Below are 26,438 nucleotides of genomic sequence, written 5' to 3'. Positions count from 1 at the left end.
TGTAGGGACAGAAAACAGGACAGTGGTTGTCAGGGACTATGGGTGGGGGAGGGGTTGGCTACAAAGGGCAAGGGAGACTTTTGGGGGTGATGAAGCTTACTTGTGTACATTTGTCAAAATCAGCAGAACTCTGCACTAAAAGTAGTGGATTTTACTATATGTAAACTGCATCTTAAAAGATCACAATTAGATGATGTCACCCTTGCTCAGAAACTTCCAGTTTATCTTACTTGGGCCTCACAGTGGCTCATGAGGTGCTACTGTTCTGGCCCCTGTGGACTCTGATATCTTCTTTCTCTAACACTCTCATGCTGACTCATTCCACTCTAGCCTCATGGTTCTCCTGTGGCTCCTCTAACCATCCACATCCTCCTATCTCAGGACATTTGCACATGCTGTTCCTCTACTAGAGGGCTCTTCCCCTAAATAGCCACAGGATTCATTTTCCCATTTCAATCAGGTCTCTGCTCAAATGTCAACTCCTCAGATTTCCTTGGTGATCATGTCTGCAATAACATCTACCCAGCGTGGTCACTTTCTCCTTATCCTGCTTTATTTTTTTCAAAGCACTTATCCCCACCCGGCATCTATTTGTTTACTAGACTATTGCATATCTCCTCTAATTAGGATGTAAACTCCATAGGAGCAGGGGCTAGGTCTGTTCTCTGGGGAATCTAGACCTTCCCACTTTCCCTAAAGGGGTGGGATCCTCAGAAGCCAGACCAAAGGGACAGCATTCCCCTGGGGCCAGAATAGATTGTGTGGGCAGGTGTCTGGGTCTGTAGCCTTGCAAGGAAGAGCATCTTTAGATGGTGAAAGCTGGTCTTACTCATAACCTATCCAACAGCGGAAAATAAATTGTCAAACAGAAAGTAAGAGACATAAACTCACAACACAACTACCTTTTGTTTAATTAAAACATGTGTGGCCTAACTTGTTATCTCCGAGTTCTTTCTCAGCCTTGAGAAAGTTCCTGGGTGGACAGGAGGACTTCGAGCTTCCCTTGCTTCCTCAAGAAGAGATGGTACCAGATGCCTCCCGCTAGCAAGAAGTAAGAAGAAACTAATTTCTGCTATCAATCTGCTATGTGAGAAACAGAAAAAGCCAACACAGCAGCTTCATAGCCACTTTTGCTATCAGTCCCTTGATGGAGAGAGAGAATAAAAAGCCATTTCTATCCTTTAAAAAGCACCAAACATCTTTCCTTGAGGCCGGACGTTTCTTTCCTCTCTCTGTGTGTTGTGGGCCTCTCTCTTTCCCTCTCTCTCTCTCTTTCTTTCTTTTTCAGGAAAATAAATAAACTTTTACTTCTATATATCCTATTCACTGTCCGAGAAGTCTCCCCGCCCTGCCTATGGACTTCACCTGCTAACAGATGGCTTTCAGGTGGGCCACGGCAGGCACCAAGGACCCTTGGCTAAAGTAGGGTCTGCAGAGCAGCAGCAAGAGCCTCCCCTGGGGCTTGTTAGAAATGCAAAATTTCAGGCCCTGCCCCAAATGTACTGAGTCAGAATTTGCATTGTAACAAGTTTTCCAGGTGATTTGTGTGCAGGTTTGAGAAGCACTAGTCTAAAACTATGGATACGGGGTCCCTGGCCCAGACATAGCTCTCACTCTGGGCACCGTCAGCAGGAAGGTTAGAAAACTTGGGGTTTCTCTGTGCATTGTTCTCCTCTTCTTTTGGCTATTAAAGGGCCCCAAACAATAAGTTTGGGAGCCTCTGGGAGCAAGCAAGGGAGACGCCAACTCTGTATCGTAATGATTAAGGAGAATATTGATTGAATTCTTGGGGTTGCTGGTCATCTTTAAGTCTCACCACGATCCTGGAAGGCAGGTTTAATTATCATCATTTGACCCACGATCAAACCAGAGCATAGAGAAGTTTTAAAAAGCTTTCCAAAGACATGTAACTATTAGGTAGCAGAGCTAGAATTTCAACCCAGTTCATTTAGTAAAAACAAGTAGACAAACCATTCATGGATGTTTGTAAACAGTAATAATGGTGACGATGGTCATCGCTGACATAAACTGGGTGCTCGCTGGACCAGGCCCTTCTCTTGAGTGCTTGGCATGGATTAAGTCATTTAACCCTCAGAGCAACCGTCTGAGGTAGAAGCCATGATTATTAGCCCCATTTCACAGATGAGGAAATGGAGGGACAGAGATGCTAAGTGTTTGTGCAGAAAAGAGTCTGAAAGACACAGAGTAAACTGAGATCAGTGGTCGCCTCTGAGGAGGGTAAGTGGGGATTGGGTTGGGAATGGAAGGGGGACTTTAACTCTTTAAACCTTCAGTATTGTTTGAAGTTTTATAACTATGCAATACATTTGTAATAAACGCACACACAATTTTGAGTGAAAGTCTACCTGCCTCCGAAGTCCGGATTCTTTTCTCTTCCCTGCGATATCGACCCGCATCTCTCCTTTGCAATTTTCTTTCTGTCTTCTCTGTCACACTAAACCTGCCCTGCTCCCTGGACACGATGGGACTTCTTGGTGCCTGTTCCTTTGCACCTGCTGCTTCCTCCAGCTCGAATCGCCTCCCCGGAGTGGGTGTGCACCTGTGTGGTCTTTGGCTCCATTCGGATAACGCTGCCCCATGGCGTTCACACACGCCTCTAACGCAGGGCTCCCCGACTTCATATTAAAATTCTTCGCTTAGCTCCCCGACCACAGCGATGGGCTGTGACTGTAGTCCTTCCGCCTCCCGCTGCAGCGCCTGGACGAGGGTCACACTCACCCTCTGTCACAGCCGTGTCACGGCCTGCTTTTAGGTGTGTGGGGTACTTTCTTGTGGAGACAGCTCTGGGCTGCGGCTGGGAGGGCCAGGCCCAAGCTCTGGCTCAGGCTTCAACTTTCTGGGATTCCATTTCTTTCCTTCCCCGTGAAAAATGGGAGGATCTTCTCTATCCACCGACATCCCCCCCTCCAAGAGAGTGAGAACCCCCTGTGAGACTCTCGGTGTCAGTCCTGAGTCATTAACTCCTGGTTCCCTCTCGACTCTGCCAGCAAAGTCACTGTGCCCAGTGTAGTATGCAAAGGTGGGCTCCTCTCAGCACGAGGCCAGGTGCAGAAAGAGCACAAGCACTTCCAGGTTAGCTGCTGTTACCCTAAAACGTTCTGTGAATGTATATGTCTATATACGTGTGTCTGTATATATGTAATATATTTTTTTCATCATTCTATTTTAAGTAAATTTCTACTTTTCTTCTTTAACCTATGAATTATTTAAAAGTATTTTAAAAATACTTACGTATTGCATATGTATTTTATATTTTGAAAATTGTTGTTTGCCGTTGCCTTTTAACTTAACAGCATTACAATTGGAGAGCTTCATCTGTTTGACAGACTTAGCCCAGGTTTCTTAGAAAACATAAGTTTTCTGTTAAACTTAAGACTTTATTGGGGGTTCAATCTCAGGGAGGCAAGAGTAAGGGGGACAGAACTGTGAGGAAGGGGACAAGGGAAAGCAAACCCAAGGTGATGTGTTCCTGAGCCGCCCACAGCTCCACCAGCAGCACACCTGGTAGCTGAATCACAAGAACTGTTTCCTGGGGAACCATGGCTTCTTTGAATACTTCCAGCCCGCGGGAGAAGGATCAGCAGCTTATCTGCTGGCTCCTTCCTGTCTGCTGTCTTCCACTATTCAACGTTTACCCCACAGACAGTAGTTTCCATGTTTTGTTACTCAGCCTCTTCAGGCAGCCCTGGGGAAGCCAGAGCTCTCATGGTGCCGTCAGCTGGCCTGGGAGCTGGGGCTGCTGTGGCTGTCACCATGGTGCATGCGCCGAAGGCCACCCAAGCCAGAGCCTGGCCCTGGGCCCAGGAGAGGTGGAGATGGGTGGCGGTATTAGGAGAGCAGGCAGTGACAGTGGCCAGGGCTTTACAGCTGCGGCAATGGAAGGGGCCAGAGCCGGGTCCACTTGAAACAGAAAGCCGGGCAAGTGGCTGAAGCCTAGGGGTGGGGGGACAGGGGCTGCAGGTGAAGCCGAGTGGAAATTGCTGGAAGCACAAAACTAGCTCTGGTGCTCACACTACTTTTGAAACTTGTTGAGACTCACCTTTTGGACTAGCATGTAGTCAATTTTTATAAAAGTGCCAGAGAAGGATGTTTATTTTCCAAGTATGGAGTGAACTGTTCTACGCATGTGTGTTAATCAGGCATGCTAATGGTATTGTTTAATCTTCTATACCTGGCTAATATTTTACCTGCTTGACCTATCAATAATCGAGAGAAGTGTGCTGAAATCTTCTGCTATGATGGGGGATTTATTAATTTCTCCTTGTCATTCTATCACTTTTTGAGGCTATTTTATGTTGTGTTTATATAATTTTCAAAAAACCATATACTGAGAAAGATTTAAATATGCAAAAAAGTAGAAAGACTAGAAAATATGTCACCTAGATTTCACACTTGTTGACATTTTGCCATATCTGCTTCAACAGTTTTTTTGTTTCCTCCAGAAGTATTTGGAAGTAAATTACAACTTTGTGTCATTTTATCCCGAACACTTCTGTATGTGTCTCTAAAAATTAAGGAGTTTGTTCTTAACTACAATATTGTTGTCACACATAATGAAATTAGCAAGTCCTTATGATCATACAGAGATCATATTCACGTTTCCCCCATGACCCCTTTGCCCAAAAACCTTTTGCTGCTACTTTGTTCAATTCAGGATCCAGCCAATGGCCACACCTGATATTCGATTGTTATGTCTCTTAAGTCCTGCATGACATTGATTTGTTGAAGAGATTGGGTCACTTGTGTGGTGGAATGTCCCATCTTCTGGATTTGTCTTTTGGCTTCCAAATGGTACTTTAATTTGCTCCTTTATTCTTATATTTCCTATAAACTGGAAATTAGATCTAAAGGTTTAGGTGAAGCACTTTTGCTAAGATGCCTTTAGGCGATGCAAAGAAAGGTGTACTTCATACTCACATCAGGAAGAACAGGTATCTGGTTATTTCAATATCAGTGGGCAAGGCGATGACAGTCTGACCCCTCCATTTTACAGTTAGCTTTCCTATAGAGATTAGCAAGGAATCTATGGGGTGATATGTAGGTATTACGCAAATATCCAGTTCTTCATGGCCTTAGTCCATTCAGGCTACTATAACAAAATGCCTTAGACTGGGTACTTCATAAACAACAGAAATTTATTGCTCATAGTTCTGGAGGCTGGGTAGTGCAAGATCAAGGCACCAGCAGATTCAGTGTCTGGTGAGGGCTCATTCTCTGCTTCATAGATGGCACCCTGTTGTCCTCACATGACAAAAGGGACAAACAGGCTCCTTTAAGCCTCTTTTATAAGGGCACGAATTCCATTTGTGAGGGTGGATGTCTCATGACCTTATCACCTCCCAAAGGCCATAATACGATCACCTTGAAGGTTAGAATTCAACACACAGATTTTGAGACACAAGCATTCAGACCATTGCATTCATTAACCTTTCACTTAATGGCTTTACCATTCATTGATGATCCTTGCCTGAATCAATGATTTCATTAGCAGTTGCCAGCAGTGGTTTTCTGTCACTCATGCATATAGATTAGCTATACTTTTCAGGAAACAAGAGCTTTCCCTCACCACCGGGAGCAGCCCGTTACCTGAAAGTAGATTCCTATGGCAAAGCAGAATCATGCTAAATTTTTTCTCTTTGAATACCATTTCGAAGTACAGATTTGGTGTGATCGCCAACTCCAGGGGTGACAAAAGGATTGTGTGTTTTTCTTTGTTTACAAGTTTTCAGTTAATATACCTTCCTGAGGAACTGAGGCTTTTGTGATTATGTAGTGACTCTATCCTAAAGTCAGTTTTGTCTTTTCATCCCAAATCTCTATTTAAAAAAATTATATAGCTACTCCAGGTTAAATCTGGTTAAGTGCTTGCTTTTTATATCTTTTTTAGTTTTAATGGTTCTGTACTGTGGTGTTTTGTGTATGTCTCTTACAAATAACATATAGCTTGATTTCACATTTTTATCCAATTTGACTATCTTTGTATAATACTAATTGGTGAGTTTAACATTTATTGTGACTATTATACTCTTTTTTACCATCTTTTTATGTTCTATTTGTTCTATTTTTTATGCTTTTCCCTCCTCTTAGTTCTCCTCCTCCTCCTCCTCCTTCTTTTGAAATTACTTGATTTTGTTTGATTTTTTTTAATCTATTTGTTCTTTTTATTGTTTTGGAAGTGACACACTTTATTTCCATTCATTTGGTGGTTACCCTTTGACCATCTAGAATATAGTACAAACAGTTTGTGTATCATAACTTTAATCGATATTTAACCTTCCTCCTGAACAATTTAAGAACTTGAGAATGTTTTAACTCCAACTATCCCCTTCTATTTTACATTTATTGTTACTCCATATTTTAGTTAGGCTTTTAAAAATTAACCCATAAAATAGATTATTATTATGTTACATACACTAAGTTTTAGATTTATCTACATTTTTACCATTTGCCTCACTATTCTTTCTTATATCTTGGTTCTTCCTTTCATTTTCCAAATGAAACATTTAAAGAAATAAAAAAGGGCTGTGTGCTTTAGGTGTTTCTTTAGAGAAAGTTTGGTGGTGGTAAACTCTGTTTTTGTTTTTTTGAAAATCCCTTTATTCTTGAAAGATGGTTTCATTGGGTTCACAATTCTTGATTGTCCATTGTAATCTCTTGGCACTCTGAAGGTACACTCCCTTGTTCTAGCTCCTTTATTGCTGTGGGAAAATCCGTTGTCAGTCTGACTGTGGTAGCTTTGCAGTACTGTGGGTGATGTGGGCTTCCTCTCTGGATGCTTTAGAGAGTTTCTTTTTATTTTTAGTGTTCTGCAATTTCACTATAATATGCCTAGGTGTGGATTTATTCTAATTTTTCCACCTTGGTTGTATGAGTGTACACTATGCTGTATATACTGTATCTGGGATTCACACCTTTCATCAGTACTGGAACATTCTCAGCTATTCTCTCTTTGGATATTGTCTCTCTTTCATTGTCTCTATTGTCTCTGAAACACTGGATATGTTAGACCTTACCATTCTGGCCTCCACTGCTCATGGCCTTGTTTCATATTTTTTATCTCCTTATTTATGTCTGCCGTAAACTTAGTAACTTCTTCAATCTGTCTTCAGGTTCATTCATTCTCTCTTAATCTGTGTCTTAAATGCTATTTATCCCATCTATTCAGTTTTTCATTTAAAAAATTACAGTTTCTTTCCTTCCTTCCTTCCTTCCTTCCTTCCTTCCTTCCTTCCTTCCTTCTTGACAGGGTCTTGCTCTGTCACCCAGGCTGGAGTACAGTGGCACAATCATAGCTCACTGCAACCTCGAACTCCTAGGCTCAAGTGATCCTCCTGCTGCCTCAGCCTCCTGAATAGCTGGGACTACAGGTGAGCACCATCACATATGGCTAATTTTTAAATTTTTTGTAGAGATGGGGTCTTGCTATGTTGCCCAGGCTGGTCTTCAACTCCTGGACACAAGCAGTCCTTCCACCTGGGCCTCCCAAAGTGCTGTGGTTACAGGTGTGTGCCACTGTTCCCAGCCAGTTTTTATTTCTAAGAGCTCTATTTGACTCTTTTCTAAAAAGACCTGTCATTTCTGCTTGATTATCAAAATATCCATTTTTAAGAGAAAATAACAGGTGTTGGTGAGGAGGTAGAGAAATTGGAACCCCTGTGTCCTGCTGATGGGAATGTGAAATGGATGCAGCCTCTATGGAAAACAAATGGCAGTTCCTCAAAAACTTAAAACTAGAATTATCATATGATCCAGTGATTCCATTTCTGGGCATGTGCCCCAAAGAATTGAAAGCAGCGTCTCAAAGAGATACTTGCACACCTGTGTTCGTAGAAGCATTATTCATGATAGCCAAAAGATAGCAGCAACCCAAACGTCCTTCAACAGATGAATGAACAAAATGTGGTATAAACAACAGAATGTTATTCAGCCTTACAAAGGAAGGAAATTCTGACACATGCTACAACATGCATGAACCTTGAAGACACTATGCTAAGTGAAATAAGCCAGGCACAAAAAGACAAATACCGTACAATTCCACTTACATGAAGTATCTAGAGTAATCTAATTTACAGAGACAGAAAGTAGAATGGTGGTTGCCAGAGACTGGGGGAAGGGAGAAATAAGGAGTCATTGTTTAATGGGTACAGAGTTTCAGTTTTACAAGGTGTAAACAGTTCTGGAGATGGATGTTGTTGGTGGTTACACAACAGGGTAATGTACATAATACCACTGAATTGTACATTTAAAAGTGGTTAGGATTGTAAATTTTATGTTGTGTGTATTTTACCACAATTAAAAATAATTTTAAAATGTGGAAATAGTATCCATTTTTATTCCTTAAATGTTTCATAAATTATGATATTGGAGGCCCTATAGTGTGGTAGTTTATAATATGAACAACGTTTATGTTCAACTTACCAGTCTGTAACCTCAGGCAAGGTACTTAAGCTCATTTTACCTTAGTTTTCTTATCCATAAAATGAGGACAAGAATAATACTATCTCATAGGTTTCTGTGAGTGTTCAATGAATCAGCAACTGAAGCACAATAGTGTCTGGTACATAGAAATACTCTATCTGTAAGTATTAGTTATTATTGTAATTATCTGATCATTCTGACATCTGAAGTCATTGAGGTTCTAAATTAGCTGTTTTTGATGGTTCCACTTACGATGTTTTTCTTTTTTAAACATTCTCTGATCTTTGATTGTGAACTTATTTTTGGAGGGTCTTTGGGAATCTAGAGGCTCTAAATTTGGGGTATTTTCCTCCAGAGGACCTGCCTCCCAAGACCGCATTTGGCCCCTTCAGTTGTCTCTGCCTCATGTGGGGGTCCCAGGTTCAGCTCCCCTCCCTACCTGCAGTCGGCCCACGTTTAGTTCTGATCACAGCCTTCATGTGGGTCTTGACCCAAGATCTGAGGGTACTGCTCCCATCACCACCTTAGTTTCAGCTCACAGTTCTGATGGTTTTGCTTTATTTTATGTTATTTTTTCCTTATTATTTTTTGCCTTTGAGAATTTTTATTATTTCCTAAGTACCTAGTAAGGCATGAACAAGTATATTTTATCTAGGATCTGACTCAACTATAACGAGAGGGTCCTCAGAAAACCTGAGCCTCCCTCCTATAGCTATGAAAGAAGTCCAGGGGGCTTAATTCTCCAACCATTTGGAGTGCAGGGACACGCTTATGTCCTCAGAACCCAGCTTGGGAAAGGCCTCATGCCTGGCAGGTGACACATTTTTATTTGTTTGTTTAAGAGGTGGGAGTCTCGCCGTGGCCCAGGCTGGAGTGCAGTGGCATGATTATAGCTCACTGCAGCCTCAGCTCAAGAGATCCTCCCACTTTAGCTTCTTCGGTAGCTGGGACTACAGGTGCGCACCACCATGCCTAGCTAATTTTTAGAGATGAGGGGGTTGTCTTGCTATGCTGCCCAGGCTGGTCTTTAACTCTTGGCCTCAAGCGAACCTCCGAAAGTGCTGGGATTACAGGCTTGAGCCACTGCGACTGGCCCCTCGCCCCCTTTTTTTAAGGAATGAAAGAAACCACACTGAGGGCTCTCCAGGAAGAAGTTAGGACTTAGAGGTGCAGTACCTCTTTCCAGCCACTTGGGGAGCCCTGATTGAATGTCACCCTTGACTGACTCCATCATCTCCCTCTGGAATCACAGGTTATTCCTGGCTCATGGCTGGTATCACAGACAGGGAGGGATGAGGCCCCGTGCGGGAATGAGACCTGCTCACCCTGGCTTCCCTAGTCTGCAGCTCACTGTGGCCCCCACTCAGTAGATCTAGTTTCCATGTCTCCTCTTCCTCCTGCCTCTATTTTGAGAAACAATTGCCTCCCTTGGATTTTTTTCTCCCCAGACCAAAGAATAAAGGTTCAATGGTCCTAGCTCAGTTCTTATCAAGCAGCCCAGCCAGCCTATGCCAAAGATTTCACATACCTGTTTAATGATAGCAGCCATAGAGGTAACAATAATAACAGGAGGTAATAGTAGTGGCCTATGGTGGGACAGAGCGTTTTACATTACAACTGGTTTCTTGCTCCGGTGGGCTTGGAGACAGGTGGAGAAGGAGAGGGCTGGCTCAGATCCTTTCCTCCTCCACTCCAGCCCTTGGTGATCTGGGCTCTCACGAGAGAGCCTACTTCCACTCAGTAGAGTGGGAAAGTTCCTTCTTGGCTTAGTGATGCCTCCGAAATCTCAGCCCACAGGCTGGCTCATTCAGTGGTCTGTCTCTCTCCCTGGAATGCTGGGAGCACCAGGGGGTGGCTGGTCTGGGGTGGCCAACTTCGTTCTGGGTGCCTCTGGGCTGTGGGGACCTCTTAGAGGAAGGGCAGCCCTTTACTGCTCCAAGAAATGCTGAAGTGTGGGTGGAGAGGTGTGCCCAAGGGGGCTGTTGCTCTGTGTCTGACTTCAGGGGATCCCTAGGCGGGCAGGGCGCAGGGGAAGCAGCTCCCAGCACTGCAGAGGGGCAGCAGCGTTACAGCTCAGCCTAGAATAAAAGAGACCCAGGAAGAGCGAGGCAGATGATTTGAAACCGGCAAAGTGGTGACATGTGCAAAATTAGTCTTCCTTTCCTGAAGCTCTTTGCTTCTCCCCCTACGCTCTAGGGGCCAGGAAGTCTCATAAGCCTCTCTACCCTTTTTCTTATCTGAATCTTCTCTCTGGAAAGGATCTCATAGTCTCATTCCATCAGAAAGTAAAGCTTGGTGTGTTCCATACCCTAAGGTATTTGCATCTAACCGGAATCTCTGACCTGAGAAATTTCAGCCTTAATGGTGGAATCTCAGGCTGTTGCTTGCTGGGAGGGAAAATTATCTGGGATGTAAAGGGTTGTCAGAGCCATTTAGATCAAACCTATGGATGATTTGGTACCCCCAGAGTATAGGAAGGGAGGGAAGGCACAATGGATAGGGCCGACGTGTGCTTACCTTCCGGATACTGTAGATCCAGTTGAGATAGGCTGTGACCTTGGTGTACACTCCTGGGGTGCTTGGGCTCCCGCAGCCGTAGCCCCAGCTAACAATGCCCACCACCTGCCACTGGTCAGATTGGTACATCAGGGGCCCACCACTGTCACCCTGTGAGAGGCCAGAACAGGGGCTGCTGGCGGGCAGGCCAGGGGCTGGGCTTCTCCTTCCTCCCCTCTCTGAACTGGCCCTCCTGTGTCCCAGTGCTCCCCTGTGCTCCCTGCTGCTCTTGCACCCTGGAATGTTCTTCCTTCTGGGGCAAAATGGTCTGTTTGGGGTCGAGGAAGTTGTGGGTGTGCTGTTAGCTCTCTCCCAGAGACTCATAACTCACACTAGCAGATTGAAGGCTCTGAGGGGCGCAGTGAGGAAGCCTAGTTGTCTTTGTTTAACCTAGTAGTGCCCAAATTTATTTAATCACATATGGAATGCCTATTTTGTGCCAGGTACTATCCTAAGCAATTGGGATTCAACTAATGGAAACAGAAATAAAAACAAAAAAACCCCAAAGATCCCTACAATCAGGAAGCTTAGAATCAAATGGGGTGAGAGAGAGACAGTAAACAAGTAAGTAACAAAACAACAAGAAAAAGATAGTGAAAAGTACACTTATTTGGGGTCCTTACTGGCTCTTATAGGTCCGGGGCTTCCTCCCTCTGAACCCAATAACACGATAGCCTACCTGCCCACTTATGTATCCCACCACCTCCACCGTGAGCTCCCTGAGGGCTGACACCGTCCCCAAAGCCTGCCACGTTCGGGGCACACAAGAGAGGACTAAGACATGTCTCTTGCATGAAAATGGGGGTGAGAGCAGGGTTGGGGGTTCTAATGAAAATGGCTCAGGAGATCCTCTGGCTGTGCGGGGGAGTGAGCGTGCCCAGGGATTGCTAAGCTGTTGTGAAGGCCAGTGAGGGTGGGGTGAGGGGACACGCACCAGGGTCTATCCAGCATGAGGGAGTTTTTTTCTAGTGCAGTGCACACGCTTGGGGATAGTCACAGAGGAAACAGACCTGGGGTTCCAGCCCTTGAAGGGCTTATAATCCTGCAGAGCATGAGAGGTAAAGGTGGGTGAGGAGGGCGAGTAAGGTCACGTTTGTATGTGAAGGAGACCTTTGAAATCCTTCTGCTTGTCTGCATCCATCCATCCATTTTTGTTTTTTAAGAAATGGGGCTGTCACCCAGGCTGGAGTGCAGTGGCGGGATCATAGCTCACTGTAACCTCAAACTCCTGGCCTCAAGCAATCCTCCCGCCTCAGTCTCCTGGAGAGCTGACACTGCAGGTGTGCGCCACCACACCCAGCCCCCATCCATTCTTATATCTTTATCTGACTATGTTCTTTCTTTCCCTCCCTCTCTCTCTTCCTCCCATCATCACACATTATGTGCCCGCCATATGCAAGGCTTCACATGGGGCATTCAGCCTCTGGGTCTTCTCATCTCTCTAGGACCTACATCCCTATTCATAGAATTCCTCATGATCCTCGGATGTCCCACCTGGCAGGTGTCCACGCCCCCTTCCGGGATGCCCGCACACAGCATCTTCTCAGTGACTTCCCCCTGGTAGGCATCCTCTGCGTTGCACCGTGTGCTGTCAATGACCTGGACTGATGCCTGCATCAGTACGTCAGACATCTTCCCTGGGAGGTTGAAAACATACTTATATTCCCATTCTTGCCTTGTACTCCCCAGCTTAGGTTAATTCACTGCATCATCAAACCACTTTGCTTTTTGCCTGGCACCTTGGTGCTTGGTCCTCCAGGATGGGTTTTTCTGAAGGATGGTCCTCCTTCCCATCATCTCTGGGAGCTGCTCCCTCAAACAAGGACATCTCCTGCCCTGTGGTCCTGAGCCCAGAACTTACCTCCATGCCCTTCCGTAACGCCCCATCCGATGACCCAGAGTGGGGTGGCTGGAGCGAGCTCCTCATCAAAGAAGGGCAGGCAGATGGGCCTGACTGTGGCTGTCAGGAGCAGAGAGGAAGAGGGAGACCCTGTATTAATCATGTTTTTTATTTTCTGTATTTTATGATGCTTTGTGATTGTGGGGATCTTGCCAGTCTGGGAGAGACTGGGTTAGCTAATTTCTGCAGGGCATAAACAACTTGCATGTGGGCATGCCTTTAATATGCAAACCAACCAATCCAAAGCTCACACCGTCGACCACCTTCTTTATCTAACTCTCACACACCAAGCCGATATTTTCCCTGCTCTAAATCACTCCAGGACCAGGTACCAGACAACTAGAGACCAACCTCCATTACCCAGAGAATTGCTCACACTATCTAATCCCGCGCTTGCTCAAACTTGCCTGCCTTACCTTGTCCAGACCTTCCCATGGAAACCACAGAAGTGTCTCTGAGCCACACTTTCCCCTCATGCCTTCTGCCTCCTGACTGCCCCGGGTGATTCCCCATGTGGCCCTGTGTGGCCTGGTGAGGTATGTCCCTTTCCCTCAGGAACTGTAAATAATAAACTCTTCTCTCAAGGATAGTTCTGTCGCCTTACCATACCTGATTAAAACAAATCCCAGGCACAAATCTCGAAACAGACTTGGGGATCAGGAGAGCCCGACAGCTAAGCCCCCTGAAAAGGTTCACACCAGGGTATCTATAACACTTGTTCTGTAGGATGCTGGGAGAAGTGGCATAAAAAAAGGATCCTGTGGCTAAATAATTTAGAAAATGTGGGTTAAACACAATAAAACAGATTCTTTTTAAAAACTTCTTATACCTTTAATAAACAAATGTGCTCCAAGAAGGGAGCTCTAGTATGAAAATGTTCCCCAAACTTATTTGACAATGGAACGTTCCTCTTCCTAAGGGACCAGTGTCCTGTGGAAACCATAGTGGGAAATGCTGATTGAAACGCTATTCTATACCTGTAATCCTAGCACTTTGGGAGGCCGAGGCGGGCAGATCCCTCAAGGTCAGGAGTTCAAGACTAGCCTGAGCAAGAGCGAGACCCCATTACTACTAAAAATAGAAAGAAATTAGCTGGGCAACTAAAAATATATAGAAAAAATTAGCCGGGCATGGTGGCGCATGCCTGTAGTCCCAGCTGCTCGGCAGGGACTGAGGCTGAGGCAGGAGGATCACTTGAGCCCAGGAGTTTGAGGTTGCCGTGAGCTAGGCTGACGCCACGGCACTCTAGCCCAGGCAACAGAGTGAGACTCTGTCTCAAAAAAAAAAAAAAATACTATTCAATGTACTCACGGGGCATCTAACAGAGCTGTTCAGAGATTCTGTGGGCTGCTTTACAAGTAAGGAGTTCTCTGCCCCTGGAGGAGAGCAACCAGGCGCACAATGACCCCTTGGCAGGGATAATGTGCAGGCTCCTGGGCATCGGTCAGGGGTGAGAAATGAACTGGAGGATCTTTTAAAAAGGTCCCATGCAACTCCAAGTTTGGATAAATCTATGATTCTCACTTGAGGGGCTCCAAATAGAGAAAACAGACCTTGGAAGGATCTCCAAAAGGGGATGGTTTGGGGTGTTAGCTGACAGCTCGACGGGGCCTCATGGCATCGGTGATGTTAGGCTGACATAATAGTTGGAAACAAAGGGGCAGGCTGAGGTCTTAATGGGAGAAATGATGTGCCAAGGCCACTCGGTGAGCTAATGGCCCAATGGGAGTGAAACCTGACATAAGGGGCTCAGGTGACCCTCAGGCTGTCATCCCAGGTACCACCTCTCACCTGAGAACCTGAGTGGGTGCTGCAGCTTTACAAGGGCAATGTCCTTCTCTTTGGGGTACATGGGGTTGGACTCAATGACGATGATCTTGGCCACAGATAGGGAGTGGGAGTTGCCCAGTCTGTCTGAGCCAGCCCTCACCTTCCAGTTGGGCACATCGAGAAACATCCTGTGGGCAGAGACGGCTGGGTTCAGGCCTGAGCCAAGCATGAAGAGGCTTCGCCAAAGGCGGGGTCCCCAGGGTCCTGGGATTGGGGTGCTGGGTGTCACTGCCCTAGGAGCTATATGGTGGAGAAGGGGAAGTCTGAGGACTCACCTACCAGAAGCCAAATTCTCAAGGGAAATTTGATTCTTTCTCCTCAGTGAAACCTGCCCAAGGAAACTTTAAGGAGGGCTGGGAAGGGGGTCTTTCCAATGCCTGGGCTCTGGGTTCCCAGCACTCTCTCCTCCAACTCTTTGCGTTGCCTGTGTTACTCACTTGGTACTTATGTTGTGGTCAGTTACGTTTTGTGCTTGTGTTTCGTTCTCTCAGTACCAGATACAGCTTAGTGTGCAGGGGTGTTTTTCCAGGAAGGGATTTATAGCTCTTGCCGGATTCTCAAAACAAGGTTAAGAACCACTGGCCTAGACCGTGAACTCTTTGAAGGCAGTGATGGGTTCTAATGCACTTGGGCACGTATCTGGTGCTTGATACCTGGTAGGTACTCATTAGATAGTGAATGAATGAATGAATAAAACTGAAGAGTGCCTGGGAGTGGCCCTTCCTAGGGGTTTGGCCAGGCCTTTCTCCGCTGTACTGATAAGGAATCTATACTTTTTAATTTTTTTAAGTTTCTGGATATAATGCATGAGTGGCCGTGCCTCTAGACCCTGGAACCACTTCCTAAAAGACTGGCAAAAAGAGAGTGAGTTCTCAGGACTCCAGGCAGAGGCGGAAGAGCTTTTGTGGAGTGAACGATGTGGGGGTGGGGTGAGGACACCTGATATCTGATGGGCTCCCACTGGGAAGAAGTCATGCTTGGCTTGATGTCCAGCACCCTCTGCTCAGACCCCCAGTGCCTAACAAAGGGCATGACGTCTCACTGGGGTGGCCACACTCAGGCAGTGGTCTCTAGGGGAGAGTGAGGAGGGGGTAGGCATCAGGAGATAGGGCCCCAAGCTCTGCCCCTTCCCGGGCCCCCTCCCGCCCCCACGGGCCTCCTCACAGCCAGGGGCCTTACCTGAAGCAGTGGGCTGCCGTGAGGATCCAGTGGGCGTCCAGGATGCTCCCCCCGCAGATGTGGTGTTTGTTGTACTGGATGCTGACCTGCCAGGGCCAAGAATCCACAGAGGCCTCCGCCCCGCCCACCACCCGGTTCTTCATGTTCTTCCCACAGGCTGGACTCAGTGGAAGGAGGGAGAAAGCAGCAAGTCAGGCTCTGGGGGGATGGGTCTGCTTCCCCTTGGGGTCCAACATCCCCCCTGAGCACAGTCCCTATGACTGGGGTGGGAGGGTGAAGGAAGACCAGGCCATTTTTGAATTATTCATGGGGAGATATTGAGTGTCCTAGACCACTGGCTTTCCCCAAATTTCTGTCTCCTTTTTTTGTCTTTGGATAGGTTTAGGAGTTTAGACTGTGAACATGGGTGTGTCTATTGTGTTGGGAATTCATGACCTGCTAACCAAACAGTGACACAAAATTACGAAAGCCCTGCCCAGGTGGAGGGTCCCCAGCCACTCCCGCTGAGTAACAATAAAGAGACATCCACGAGCTCCTTGTAGCTCCCTAAAAAGTCGTTCTGTTTTTGATCAAGGAAGCTCCCCCTTTCTGAACTGCTGTCTCTTTTCCTGTTTATCTAAATCGTTAATTAACTCTACAAATTTGCGTCGAGTGCCTACCATGTCTAAGGGCAGTAGTGGGTGCAGGGAGAGAGTGGTGGGCAAGACAGAAAGACAGACGTGGTCCCTCCCTGCTGGCGCCTACAGACTCAGTTTTCAGTGTTTAGTCTGGGCACCGCCTCCAGACCACCAAATCCCTGGGGCTTTTCCTCTCTTGGAATTTCCATAGCCTGCCAGGGTGTTGGCCAGTTTTTCAATGGGGTTAGGCTTAGGCCTTGTCTTCTCGGTGAGACAGAGACTCCTTAAGGAAAGACCTGCCCCTCGAGCTTCATTGTGCCTTCAGGGCTACTCCGTGCAGCACCTCAGACGATGTGGCTGTTTGTTTTTCATTTATTCATTCATTGACCAGCCATCATGTGTCAGATCCCACAAGCTAGTTGTTGTGCGGAGGGGGTCACATGATAATGAATAGATGTCTTAACATCCAACAGGGAAGCATATACACTGCCACACTGCACAGGCAGTGATGTGACCTTCTTCCTCTTCTCTTGGGCTTTGCAATTTCTGGCCACCCTTCCATGCCCGGCTTAGTGCTTCTCCATGAAGCTGGGAGGATGAGCCCGGCCACAGTGCTAGTTTTCCCTTCTTACCTGCTCTGTTAGAGCTAGAAGGGTCCCCCGAGATCCTCACTGGGCAGATGGACTAAAGGGCTTCCTAGGAAAATGGACCTCAGAGAGGTCAGGTGAATTATTCAAGGTCACACTAGAAGTGAATGGGATGGATGGCAAGGTCTTCTGACCCCTGTCCAGCTCTCTCTGCAGCATGTCGACTGTGATGGCCACTCGGTCTGGCACTTCCCACATGTGGTCTTGCATCTCTCTCTTACTCAGTGGAGGACAGTGGCCAACTCTTTTATGTGTTTCTGCTCCCAACCAGCATCTGACAGAGTTAGACACATTCTAGCTGTTCGATGAATGTTTGCTCAAGTGAATGTGGATAATCCGATCTTGGATATCGGAGCTGAATTGTGACAAAGGAGGTTACATGTGCCCTGACCAGGGGTAGGAAGGGGTGGAAGCCCAGTCCTGCCCTTTCCCAATTTCCCACTCTCTCTCAGGTCCCCGCGTAGGTAGTGGGGCCGTGTGCAGATGGAAGAAGGGAGCTCTTAACATCAACCATGAGAAGGAGCATTGAACCGCAAGCCCAAGGACTGAAGTAGTAAGGTTGGACCAAAACAGAGTGAAACTTGGAGTCTGAGATTTGGGGAAAAGAACGAAGGTCTTCCTCCCTGCACATTGCTGGCCCAGGCCCTGAACCATCAGAGCTGGGGCACACTCACCCAGGCAGTGCAGGGAAACCAAGGAGCCTGAGACACAGGATCTGGAAGAGACAAAAAGGGACTTGTGGTTTCAGCTCCTATCTTGGCTGGGAGGCCAGTGAGTGACTCAGGCCTTCTAGAGCTGGTAATTCAAGTCCCCTTCCAATACCTGGGAAATCTGAACCTGCATAATGGGGACTGTCTAGAAACAGCACATATACTTCAATTAGATTTGATTCAACATGCTCACTGTTGAGCACCTACTACGTTCTGGGCCTTGCCTGCCCTCCAGGCCTAACCCGGGCTTCTGGCAGCCTGGAAGGGAAGAGAGAAGAGCCTGGAACAGAGTCTGCTGTACTGATGACTTTCCGAATGCAAGAAGAATGGATTTCTATGGAATTCCAGGCTAACGATCATTCTGCTACCAGCCTTGTCCTTTTCAAGATTTATTCAAGCAGCCCTCAGCAACACCCCTGAATGCTAAGAAGCCAGCATCTTCTCTGAGCCACTTTACTGCAGTGTGACAGATTTCATCGAGATGCTGTGCTCTAGCAGGGTGGTGAGGCAGATGAGTAGGCCATCAGTGGGCCATGGAGTCCCTTCCCTGGAGTGCCGGGCAGGTAGAGAGGTCTTACTCTGGCTTGGGTAAGTGGTGGGGAAGGACAAGTGACCTTTGGAATCTTGCTTATTGGGAAATTTATTAGGAAACCTAAGGCACTAGCAAAAAACATTTGGTTTTACTATTCAGACTGATGGAAAGGTCACTTTATCCATCCCTCTGCCTTTGGGTAGGACAGCACACTTTGTCCAGCTGTCCCTTGTATTTAAAAGATCAACACGGAAAACCTCTCAGAAATGCGATTCTATAGCTCTTGGCATTTAACGATCTACCTGGCTAGGAGTTCTTCTAGTTGTCTGACTTACATTCCCACTGCTGCTAGTCTGTTCAGGGTGAGCTGGCTGAAGCCCTAAGAGCAGACTCCATGTGCTAGCCTTCTGCAGGCCAGACGATGTCCTCTTACTTACCTACTTGAGTTCTGCACCTGAAGCTCCTTGCTGTTTTCTATGACGTCAACAACATCCAGCTCCTGGTCTGTGCCAATCGCCACGGCACTGAAAGCAGGTTTGCTGCTCACATCAGGAGGGAGAGAGAGTTGTAAGCTGGGGCAGGAGGTTAGAGCAAGATGGTAGGAGTAGTCCCTACTCCCGGGAGAGAGGATGGTAGAGAGCGGCAGGGCAGTAGAGGTGGTCTTGGTCAGAAAGGGCGGGGCCCGCTTTGCTATACAATAAGGAACATTCCCTTGGCACAGTGCTGACCTGGCCTTGCTTTCTCGGGCAGGGACTCCTCGTCCAGAACCCAGAGCTCTGGAGAAATGTTAGGGATCCCCCTTTCAAACTCCCAGCTCTATCCCTATTTCGAATGTCCCAGCAGTCTCTTCTGGTTCATAGCAGGGAGAACAAAGAGGCACAGGGACCTAGGGTAGCTCCCTTTTCACCTTGGAGGAGATTGGAATGTGGATATTTAGTTCTCCAAACAAGACATCTGGTCCGACTTTGATAGTGGGGTTACACTTATGGCCTCCTTGCAGATAGGACAAGACTGGATCGGTCCTCATATGAATCCAGACAAACATTTCTCTCGCTTGGAAAACCCTCCCTCTTTTTCTCTGCTAACCTATGCTTGCCTTCTTTCAAACTTTGGGTTTAAGTTTTCCCTCCTCCAGGAAGCCTTCCCTGATTAATCCCATCTCTCTGATTATTCCTTTGCTAAATCTGCCTCTTCCAAACCTTTTCCTTCTTCCCCAACCATGCTAGCACGTGCTAGTGCAAGCTCTGCATGGAGGGTTGGGTCAATCCATGGCATTCGCTGAATGGCACATTCTCAGGCAGGAATGCTGGCACTACCTGGGTGGACCCAGGTCCTGGACCTGGGAGGATCAGAGTCTGCTTTAAGAGCCCTCAAGACCTAGATTCTTGTCCTAGCTCTGACATTAGTTTGGTGTGTGACATTGGACAGGTCACATTCCTTCTCTGGCTCTCTTCAAGCCTCAGTTTCCTCCTCTGTAAAGTGATGGGTGGACCAGATGATCCCTAGGGTCCACCCCACTTTGGTTTTGTGGTCCTAGAACAAGAAGGGCATCCAATCCAGGGGGAGGAAAGAAAGTATAGAAATTTGAGGCCCAGAATAGGGATATGGTGAAAACAGGCATTCCCAGGAAATTTAACCCCTATTCACCAATTACATTCTGATGAAGGATTCTGATGAACTTTGATTTTGTAGAGCGCTGGAGCCAGGTGGTTTGGTGCCTTAGTGAGCTCGGCATGGACAGAAATTCCAGGAGCCTACCACCTTAAGAACTCCTGGAGACATCCAGGTTTCATAATCAAGCCTCAGCCTGCAGCACTAGGTACAGCTGACGCAGCAGTTGACTGGACTACAGTGGGGAGGAGGGGCTGGCTGCAGTGGGGCTGGGCTGGGGTGGCCGCAGGAGAGGAAAAGAGCAGGTGCGGGGCATGCCTTCCCCTGCTTTTTTTAAAATGAAGGTGGCAGGGTGTCCTTCCTAGAGGGTACTAGGAGTTGCACCCCGTGGAGGGTCGAGAGCAGCAGAAGCCTGATAACCAGAGCAGAGAGGGCAAATAGGTCTGATGGATTTGTAATGGCTGCCTGGAGCATTTATTGAAAAAGAACCTTGAGGTTGCATTAGGGATCACTGGGAGAGAGGTCTGTGATTGATTGGTGATGCCTGCCTAGTAGTTATTGTTTCTGCCTCATCTTTGAGTCCAGTTTCTTAGAATCCTGAAGAAGTTTGGGGCCTGCCAGGGGTAGGTCATCCCCCTCTACAACTGAATACTTGAGTTCTTTTCCATTCTCTCGGGTTAGGCTCTTTGAGGGGCTAACGGTCTCATCTCCCTTTCCTTTATAGACGAAGCTCCATGAGAAGAGGGCATTACCCAACCAGGAGAAGAAGCACTAGAACTCCTGATGCCCAGGAATTAGGGGTCTGAGGCACAAATTCTAGCCCTCTATCTCCCAGCACCTGCCCAAGCAAGTTACTTGTCTTCTCTGAGTCTATATATAAAGTAGGTATAATATTAATAACTACCTTTTTGGTTGTCTGCCAAGATCAAATGAATATAAATATCCATAATGCTAATTACTCTTATTATAATTATATACCTTTTCATCCACTCCAGATTTGGAACTGCATTTGAAATTTGCTGAGAGAGCTGGGCTTGCTGATGATGGGGCCCCAACGAAATCAGGCTCGCTTAAACTAAACTATAACCCACGGGACTTTCGATAAGTAAATTAGGCTTTTGTATTACTGGAAAGGACAACTGCAAAGTCAGGATGAAGGAGTGAGGATGCAGGATGAAGGCAAGGAGAGGACTGCATAGAAGCTGGAACTCGTGTGTGTGTGTGTGTGTGTGTTGGAGGGGACCTCATTGGCACCCCATAATCTTCATTGGCACCCCATAATCATCCCATGAAATTGACATTACTTTCCCTAATTAACTTTTTTCTTTTTAGAGACAGGGACTCACTCTATTATTCAGGCTGGAGTACAGTGACATGATCATAGATCACTGCAGCCTCCAGCTCCTGGGCTCAAGCGATCCTCCTGCCTCAGCCTCCCGAGCAGCTGGGACTACGGGCGTGTGCCACCATGCCCGGCTCCCTAAGTAACTCTTGAGGAAACTGAGGCTTAGAATATTTAACATCATGTTGCTTGTAAGTGACAGCACTAGAATCCAAAAGTTCTGTCTGGTTCCAGTGCCTGTATTTTTAGGAAAGAAGGAGGAAGGGAGGAAGGAAAGGAGGAAGAGGAGGAAAGAGGGAGGAATAAAGGAGAGAGGAGGTCGCAGGGGTAAGGTGATAGCCTCCAGAGGCTTGGGCTGGGTACCTGCTATAGCCCATCTGCCTACAGGCTATCTTGGCCAGAGCTTCCGTGAAGTTGTCGAAACAAGCAGAGGACCAGTTCCCTGTGGCCCGGTCCAGCACCTGCAGGGTGGATCGGTCCTTGGAGAGGCGAACTGGGAGGACAAGAATCTGCGTCAGCTGGAGGGTGGGGCCCATTTGGCCCATCCCCCTCAGAACTCATCATGACCCCAGCCCCAGCTTCCCCAACCCAGAACTGGGGGCACTGCAGAACACCAACATTTTCAACATCAAGGGAAGTTCCTTCCTTTGGCTTTGTCTGTTTGAGTCTTGTTTTGATGGTATCTAGGGTGGCCAAATGTCCTGGGGTCAATCTCCATTTTGACCTGTTGCCCTGGCACAATGAATAATAGCGCCCCCTTTTGTCTTACAGGTATCAGTCTTGATGATAAAGGACATGGTCACCTGACCACGGTCCACACGACTTGCCCCACTTGGGGAAACTTCTCAGAGAGGAAACCTAGGTCCTTCCCCATGTAAAGTCAGAGGGGAGGGGGCATGGGAAGTGCCATTGGCAGTAGATGGCAGGTGCCCACTGGCATCTGACTTCTGATAATGAAAGAGCAAAATACACAGGAAGTCATTCAGCCCTGCCCCTCAAAAGCCCTGTCACCCATCTCCTTGGCTATCTTTTTCTCTTCAGAGCCCAAGTACCAGGTGGATCAGGCTGGGCTAGCCCAGTCCAGGAAAGAACATGGCGTTTATGCTCAAAACACCTCGTATTCTTTGCAGGACCTGGCTCGGTCCTGCTACATAGCACGTTACAATAAACACTAATGAACAGCTGGTTAAATGGCCGTTTGGTCTCTTTTTTGGACTCCTTGAAATAGCAGATCTCATCCAAGATCATCCAATCTAGCCCTCTGCCTCAAATCCACCCAGGCACAGCAGGGATGGGGCAGCTCAGTTACACCTTCCTGTCCCCTCTGGCCACTTTTGATCATCAGATAGTTACTGCTTGCTATGTACTAAGGACTGGGATCTAAAGGTGACCAGGCATGGTCCTTCCTGCCCACAAGAACCTTATACAACAGAGTTGGAAACTGACTAGTAAGTTGACACGTGCCCTACAGCGCACCACGGGGGCCCGCGTGGACTTCCTGCTGTGCCCATTTCTCTTGTCCCTCAGCCCCCAGACTCACCAGACACTTTAGGCCCGTCAGGGATGTTCTTGACACAGTGCTTCTCGTCCTCCCCCGAGGCACAGTCTAGCTCCCCGTTACATATCTGTTCTCTTGGGATGAATTGGAGGGGCTGCCCACAGTAGAAGTAATATTTGTCCAGAATCTGCTTGACTAGAAGGCAAGTGCAGAGTGGGGGCAGAGAGGGCTAAGAGTCAGGCAGGCAGCCCAGGGCAGGGAGAGGCGGTGCTTTCCTGAAGATAATGCTGGGCTTGGAGACAGGCAGGTGTGGGGTCCAGGCCCTGTTCTGCCACTTGGCAGTAGGTAGACTCGGTCCTGAGCCTCAGCATCCCTATCTGTAAAGTGTAGGTAATAACGCCGGTCCCATGCCTATGAGACGGCCGAGGAGTCAAGAGATAACGTGTGTGGGAGAAATTTAGAAACAGGCCCTACCGGCCTCTCACCCCCAAGTGGTGGTCAGTGCCCTCTTGGAACAGAGGAGGAGACAGAACAGGGGACCTGGAGTCCAAAGACCCAGTTCTGAGTCCTGGCTCTGCCACCTACTGTGCAATCACTTCCCCTTCCCAGTCCTCAGTTTGCTCATCTGTACAATGGGATGATAATACCTACCTCACAGGGCTGTTGACAACATGTAGTGAGCTGGTAGTAGTGACAGCGTCTCATAATTATCAAGCACAGTTATAGAGTGGGGCGCTTTTATCTGGATGAAAGCCGCATTAGGAGTTGGTGCTTTGTTTTGTTTTTCTGCCTACTATCTTTAGATTCTGCCAGCTGCCTTCAAATTCTGTTGCTTCTTTGCCATCTCGGGCTGTAGGAACGCAGTGTTTTTAACCCCTCCAAGAACAGATACTTCAGAACTTCTCCTTGGTGAAGACTCACAGCCAAGCACCGCTGGCAGGAAGGAACTCCTCCCTCCTAACTGAACGCCTCTTGGCCTGACGTTCCCCTCTCTAATCCCACATCAGCCCTGGCTGGTCCTAAGAGTGGTGGCAATAAATGTAATGATGGTCTTCACTTGTCACTGTGTTGGGAGCTTTCCATACATTTCTTCATGCAATCCTACAACAGCCTTAGGAGACAGATGTCATTGTTAACTCACTTTACAAATGGGGAAACCGAGAGTTAGAGTCAGGGTTCATTTCTCAAGGCCACATGATGCTTATATGGTACAGCCAGGGTCCGTCTAACTCCCAGAAGGAGCTCAAGATATGACCTGCTGACCCCCATGCTCCTGGTTTGAGCGAAGCAAGGAAGAAGGAGCAGATCAGACATTACCTGCATATTTTTACCTGGAGTTTTGTTTGTGATCAGGAGCCAGGGTAAGGCAGAGTCACCCCATCCACTTGGGATAAAGCTGGGAGACAGTGTCACCAGTTGAGACCCCAAAGACAAAGGTTGAGGGGCCTATCCCAGGAGGAAGGATTGGGTTACCACCTCTGATTACAGATTCTGGGGGGCTCAGGGCATGGGAGCCATGCAGGGCTGTCGGGGACAGGGAGCACCCAGCTCTAAATTATGGCTGTCCCTGGATGAACTTGGCCCCGTCTCTCTCCACTGTGGCAGGACATACGCTCGAGAAAGCAAGCTCACTTTAATATTAGTCTGAATGAAACAGGATGGCAAGTCTGCTGCTGCTGCTGCAAAACCACTGTCGTGCTGGGCAAGCCAAGGTCAAGAAGAAACGATTTGGGGTTACCTGCAGCTCACACTGTCCAGGGGTCTCAGGGATTTGAGTGGCGTTTATGTGATGGATCTGCATTTCCACTGCCATGAGATGGGGAAACGGACCTGCGCAATCGGGGGACAGGAGTCCTGTCCCAGCTCTGTCCCTGTCTACCATGCCTCCTCCCTGAGCCTCAGTGCTTGTGTAGAATGAGGGGTTGGATTAGAGGCTCTCTGAGTGTCCTCCAACGAAGCAGTGGCTACTGCCAGTGGAAATGCCACCGCAGTTGCAAGAGCAAGCTCCTGACAGCCCTGGCCCAGTTAGCAAATGCGTGTGCTGGGTCACATCTCTGCATGCTGCCTGATGACACACTCTTACAAAACCTGGTTTTTGTCCAGGTCCTTTACATACATTATCTCCTTGGCGAAAGTGCTCTGAGGGAGGCAGGACATTTTACAGGTGAGGAGACTGAGGTTAAGAGAGGTTGAAAGACTTACTCAAGGTCACCCAGAAGCAAGTGGCAGAGCCAGGATCCCCGTCCCAGGTGTCCTGATTCCTACTCTGGTGCCGCGTGCCCTACTCCCTGCTGTGAAAGCTGTGGTCAGCAGCCCACTGTGACTGTGGGGTTAATAAAGGCAATGGCTCAGCCACAGGACGTAGGAGCCAAGGGGACCCACAGCACTGCTCATTCAGTTCAATCTTTTTCACTGCAGATGAGGGCCTGAGGCGGAGTGACCTGCCCACAATCACACCCGGGCACCGGCCACGATGAAGACTGGCTGAAGGTGGGGAGGTGTGTGTCTGCTTGGGAGGCCTGATACCTCCTCTCTCTCCCTGCCCATAGCAGAAATGCTCCCTGTTCCCCCAGTCAGTGGGGCTGCTCAGAACCTCTCAGCTGTCAATCGGCAGAAGACGGGAAAGAGGCAGGGGCGTGGCCGCCCCTGCAAACTGCCCGCGTGGGTTTGTCACATATGCCACTGTGCGCATCTGGGATGGAAGCCATCTGGGACAGGTGGGGGCTGAGTTCATCTCCCTCTTTTGCTCTTAGAAGAAAGCTCCCTTCAAAGCAGGGGGTGGATACATGTGGATATATGTTTTTTTTTTTTTCCTATGAAGCTTTATGCCCATGACTGTGGGGTGGGAGGGCGGGGGTGGGGACTGCCACTTGCTGAAGGGGTAAAAGTCAGGAGGCGGCTGCCACTTGCTGAGGGGACAAGGGCGGGTGGCACTGCATTTACTTAGGGGATGAAAGTTGGACAGGGGCTGTCACTTACTGAGGACAGCCACAACGACGATGGCCATGAGGCCCACCAGTGCTGTGATGATGGGGATCCCCACCTTCTTGAAGGTCTCCATACGGGTACGGGGTTTGTCCAGGCGGGTGACATCTGCAAGGAGATGTGAGGCAGGGGGAAGAGCACGCAGTTGGCACTTGGAGACTCCCCTGCCATGGCCCACAGCCTCCCACCCGCTGGCCTGTGGCAGGAATGCCCTGGGGACAGATTTGGTTAATGCTGGGGGGGTTGTTCCTGCAGCCTAGGCTCAGCTCCATGAGCACATGTTCTCCCCACCTTCTCTCACTTACCCCGGCTCACCCATCTCTCACAAGCACCCCTCGAAGCAGCTGCCAGCCCAGGCCACCTCCCCTTTGTCCTGCCTGAGCCTGTTCTAGGGTGTTTCCCCCGTCTTGCCCTGGGAGAGGTCTGAGCCCCTCAGGTGCACACTTCGGCATGCACCCATTCATTGTTCTGTCATTTCTCCTTCTCCTGACCTCCTGACTTCTCTTTCGATTAAACGATAAGCTCCAGGAGGCCAGGGTCCTCCAGTGCTTTGTAGAAGCTTAAATACTTGTGAACGAATGAATGCATCCCA

At 48.0% G+C, this 26,438-nt stretch overlaps 1 protein-coding gene across 3 annotated transcripts in view; it reads right to left on the bottom strand.

Moving 5' to 3' along the window:
• Positions 1 to 10,245: 10,245 nt before the first annotated feature.
• The window catches only part of TMPRSS4 (transmembrane protease, serine 4), a 35,958-nt gene continuing 19,765 nt past the window's right edge, over positions 10,246 to 26,438 (bottom strand). The window contains exons 3-13 of one of the 3 annotated variants that reach the window (XM_012655392.1): positions 25,841 to 25,954; positions 22,904 to 23,056; positions 21,727 to 21,856; positions 18,848 to 18,949; positions 17,843 to 17,883; positions 15,905 to 16,061; positions 14,687 to 14,853; positions 12,857 to 12,955; positions 12,490 to 12,632; positions 10,957 to 11,106; positions 10,322 to 10,517 (exon numbers count right to left, since the gene is read on the bottom strand). In XM_012655392.1, the coding sequence (XP_012510846.1) occupies positions 10,506 to 10,517; positions 10,957 to 11,106; positions 12,490 to 12,632; positions 12,857 to 12,955; positions 14,687 to 14,853; positions 15,905 to 16,061; positions 17,843 to 17,883; positions 18,848 to 18,949; positions 21,727 to 21,856; positions 22,904 to 23,056; positions 25,841 to 25,954 (1,268 nt within the window). In that variant the 3' untranslated portion in view covers positions 10,322 to 10,505. Of the gene's footprint in view, positions 10,518 to 10,956; positions 11,107 to 12,489; positions 12,633 to 12,856; positions 12,956 to 14,686; positions 14,854 to 15,904; positions 16,062 to 17,842; positions 17,884 to 18,847; positions 18,950 to 21,726; positions 21,857 to 22,903; positions 23,057 to 25,840; positions 25,955 to 26,438 lie in introns of all 3 variants that reach the window. The other 2 variants (XM_012655394.1, XM_012655393.1) reach the window with 2 other exon arrangements.

This window comes from Propithecus coquereli, unplaced genomic scaffold (genome assembly GCF_000956105.1).
Source record: "Propithecus coquereli isolate 6110/MARCELLA unplaced genomic scaffold, Pcoq_1.0 Scaffold477, whole genome shotgun sequence".
In the NCBI taxonomy this organism is placed as follows: domain Eukaryota; kingdom Metazoa; phylum Chordata; class Mammalia; order Primates; family Indriidae; genus Propithecus; species Propithecus coquereli.
This window is presented reverse-complemented; position numbering and strand designations above follow the sequence as displayed.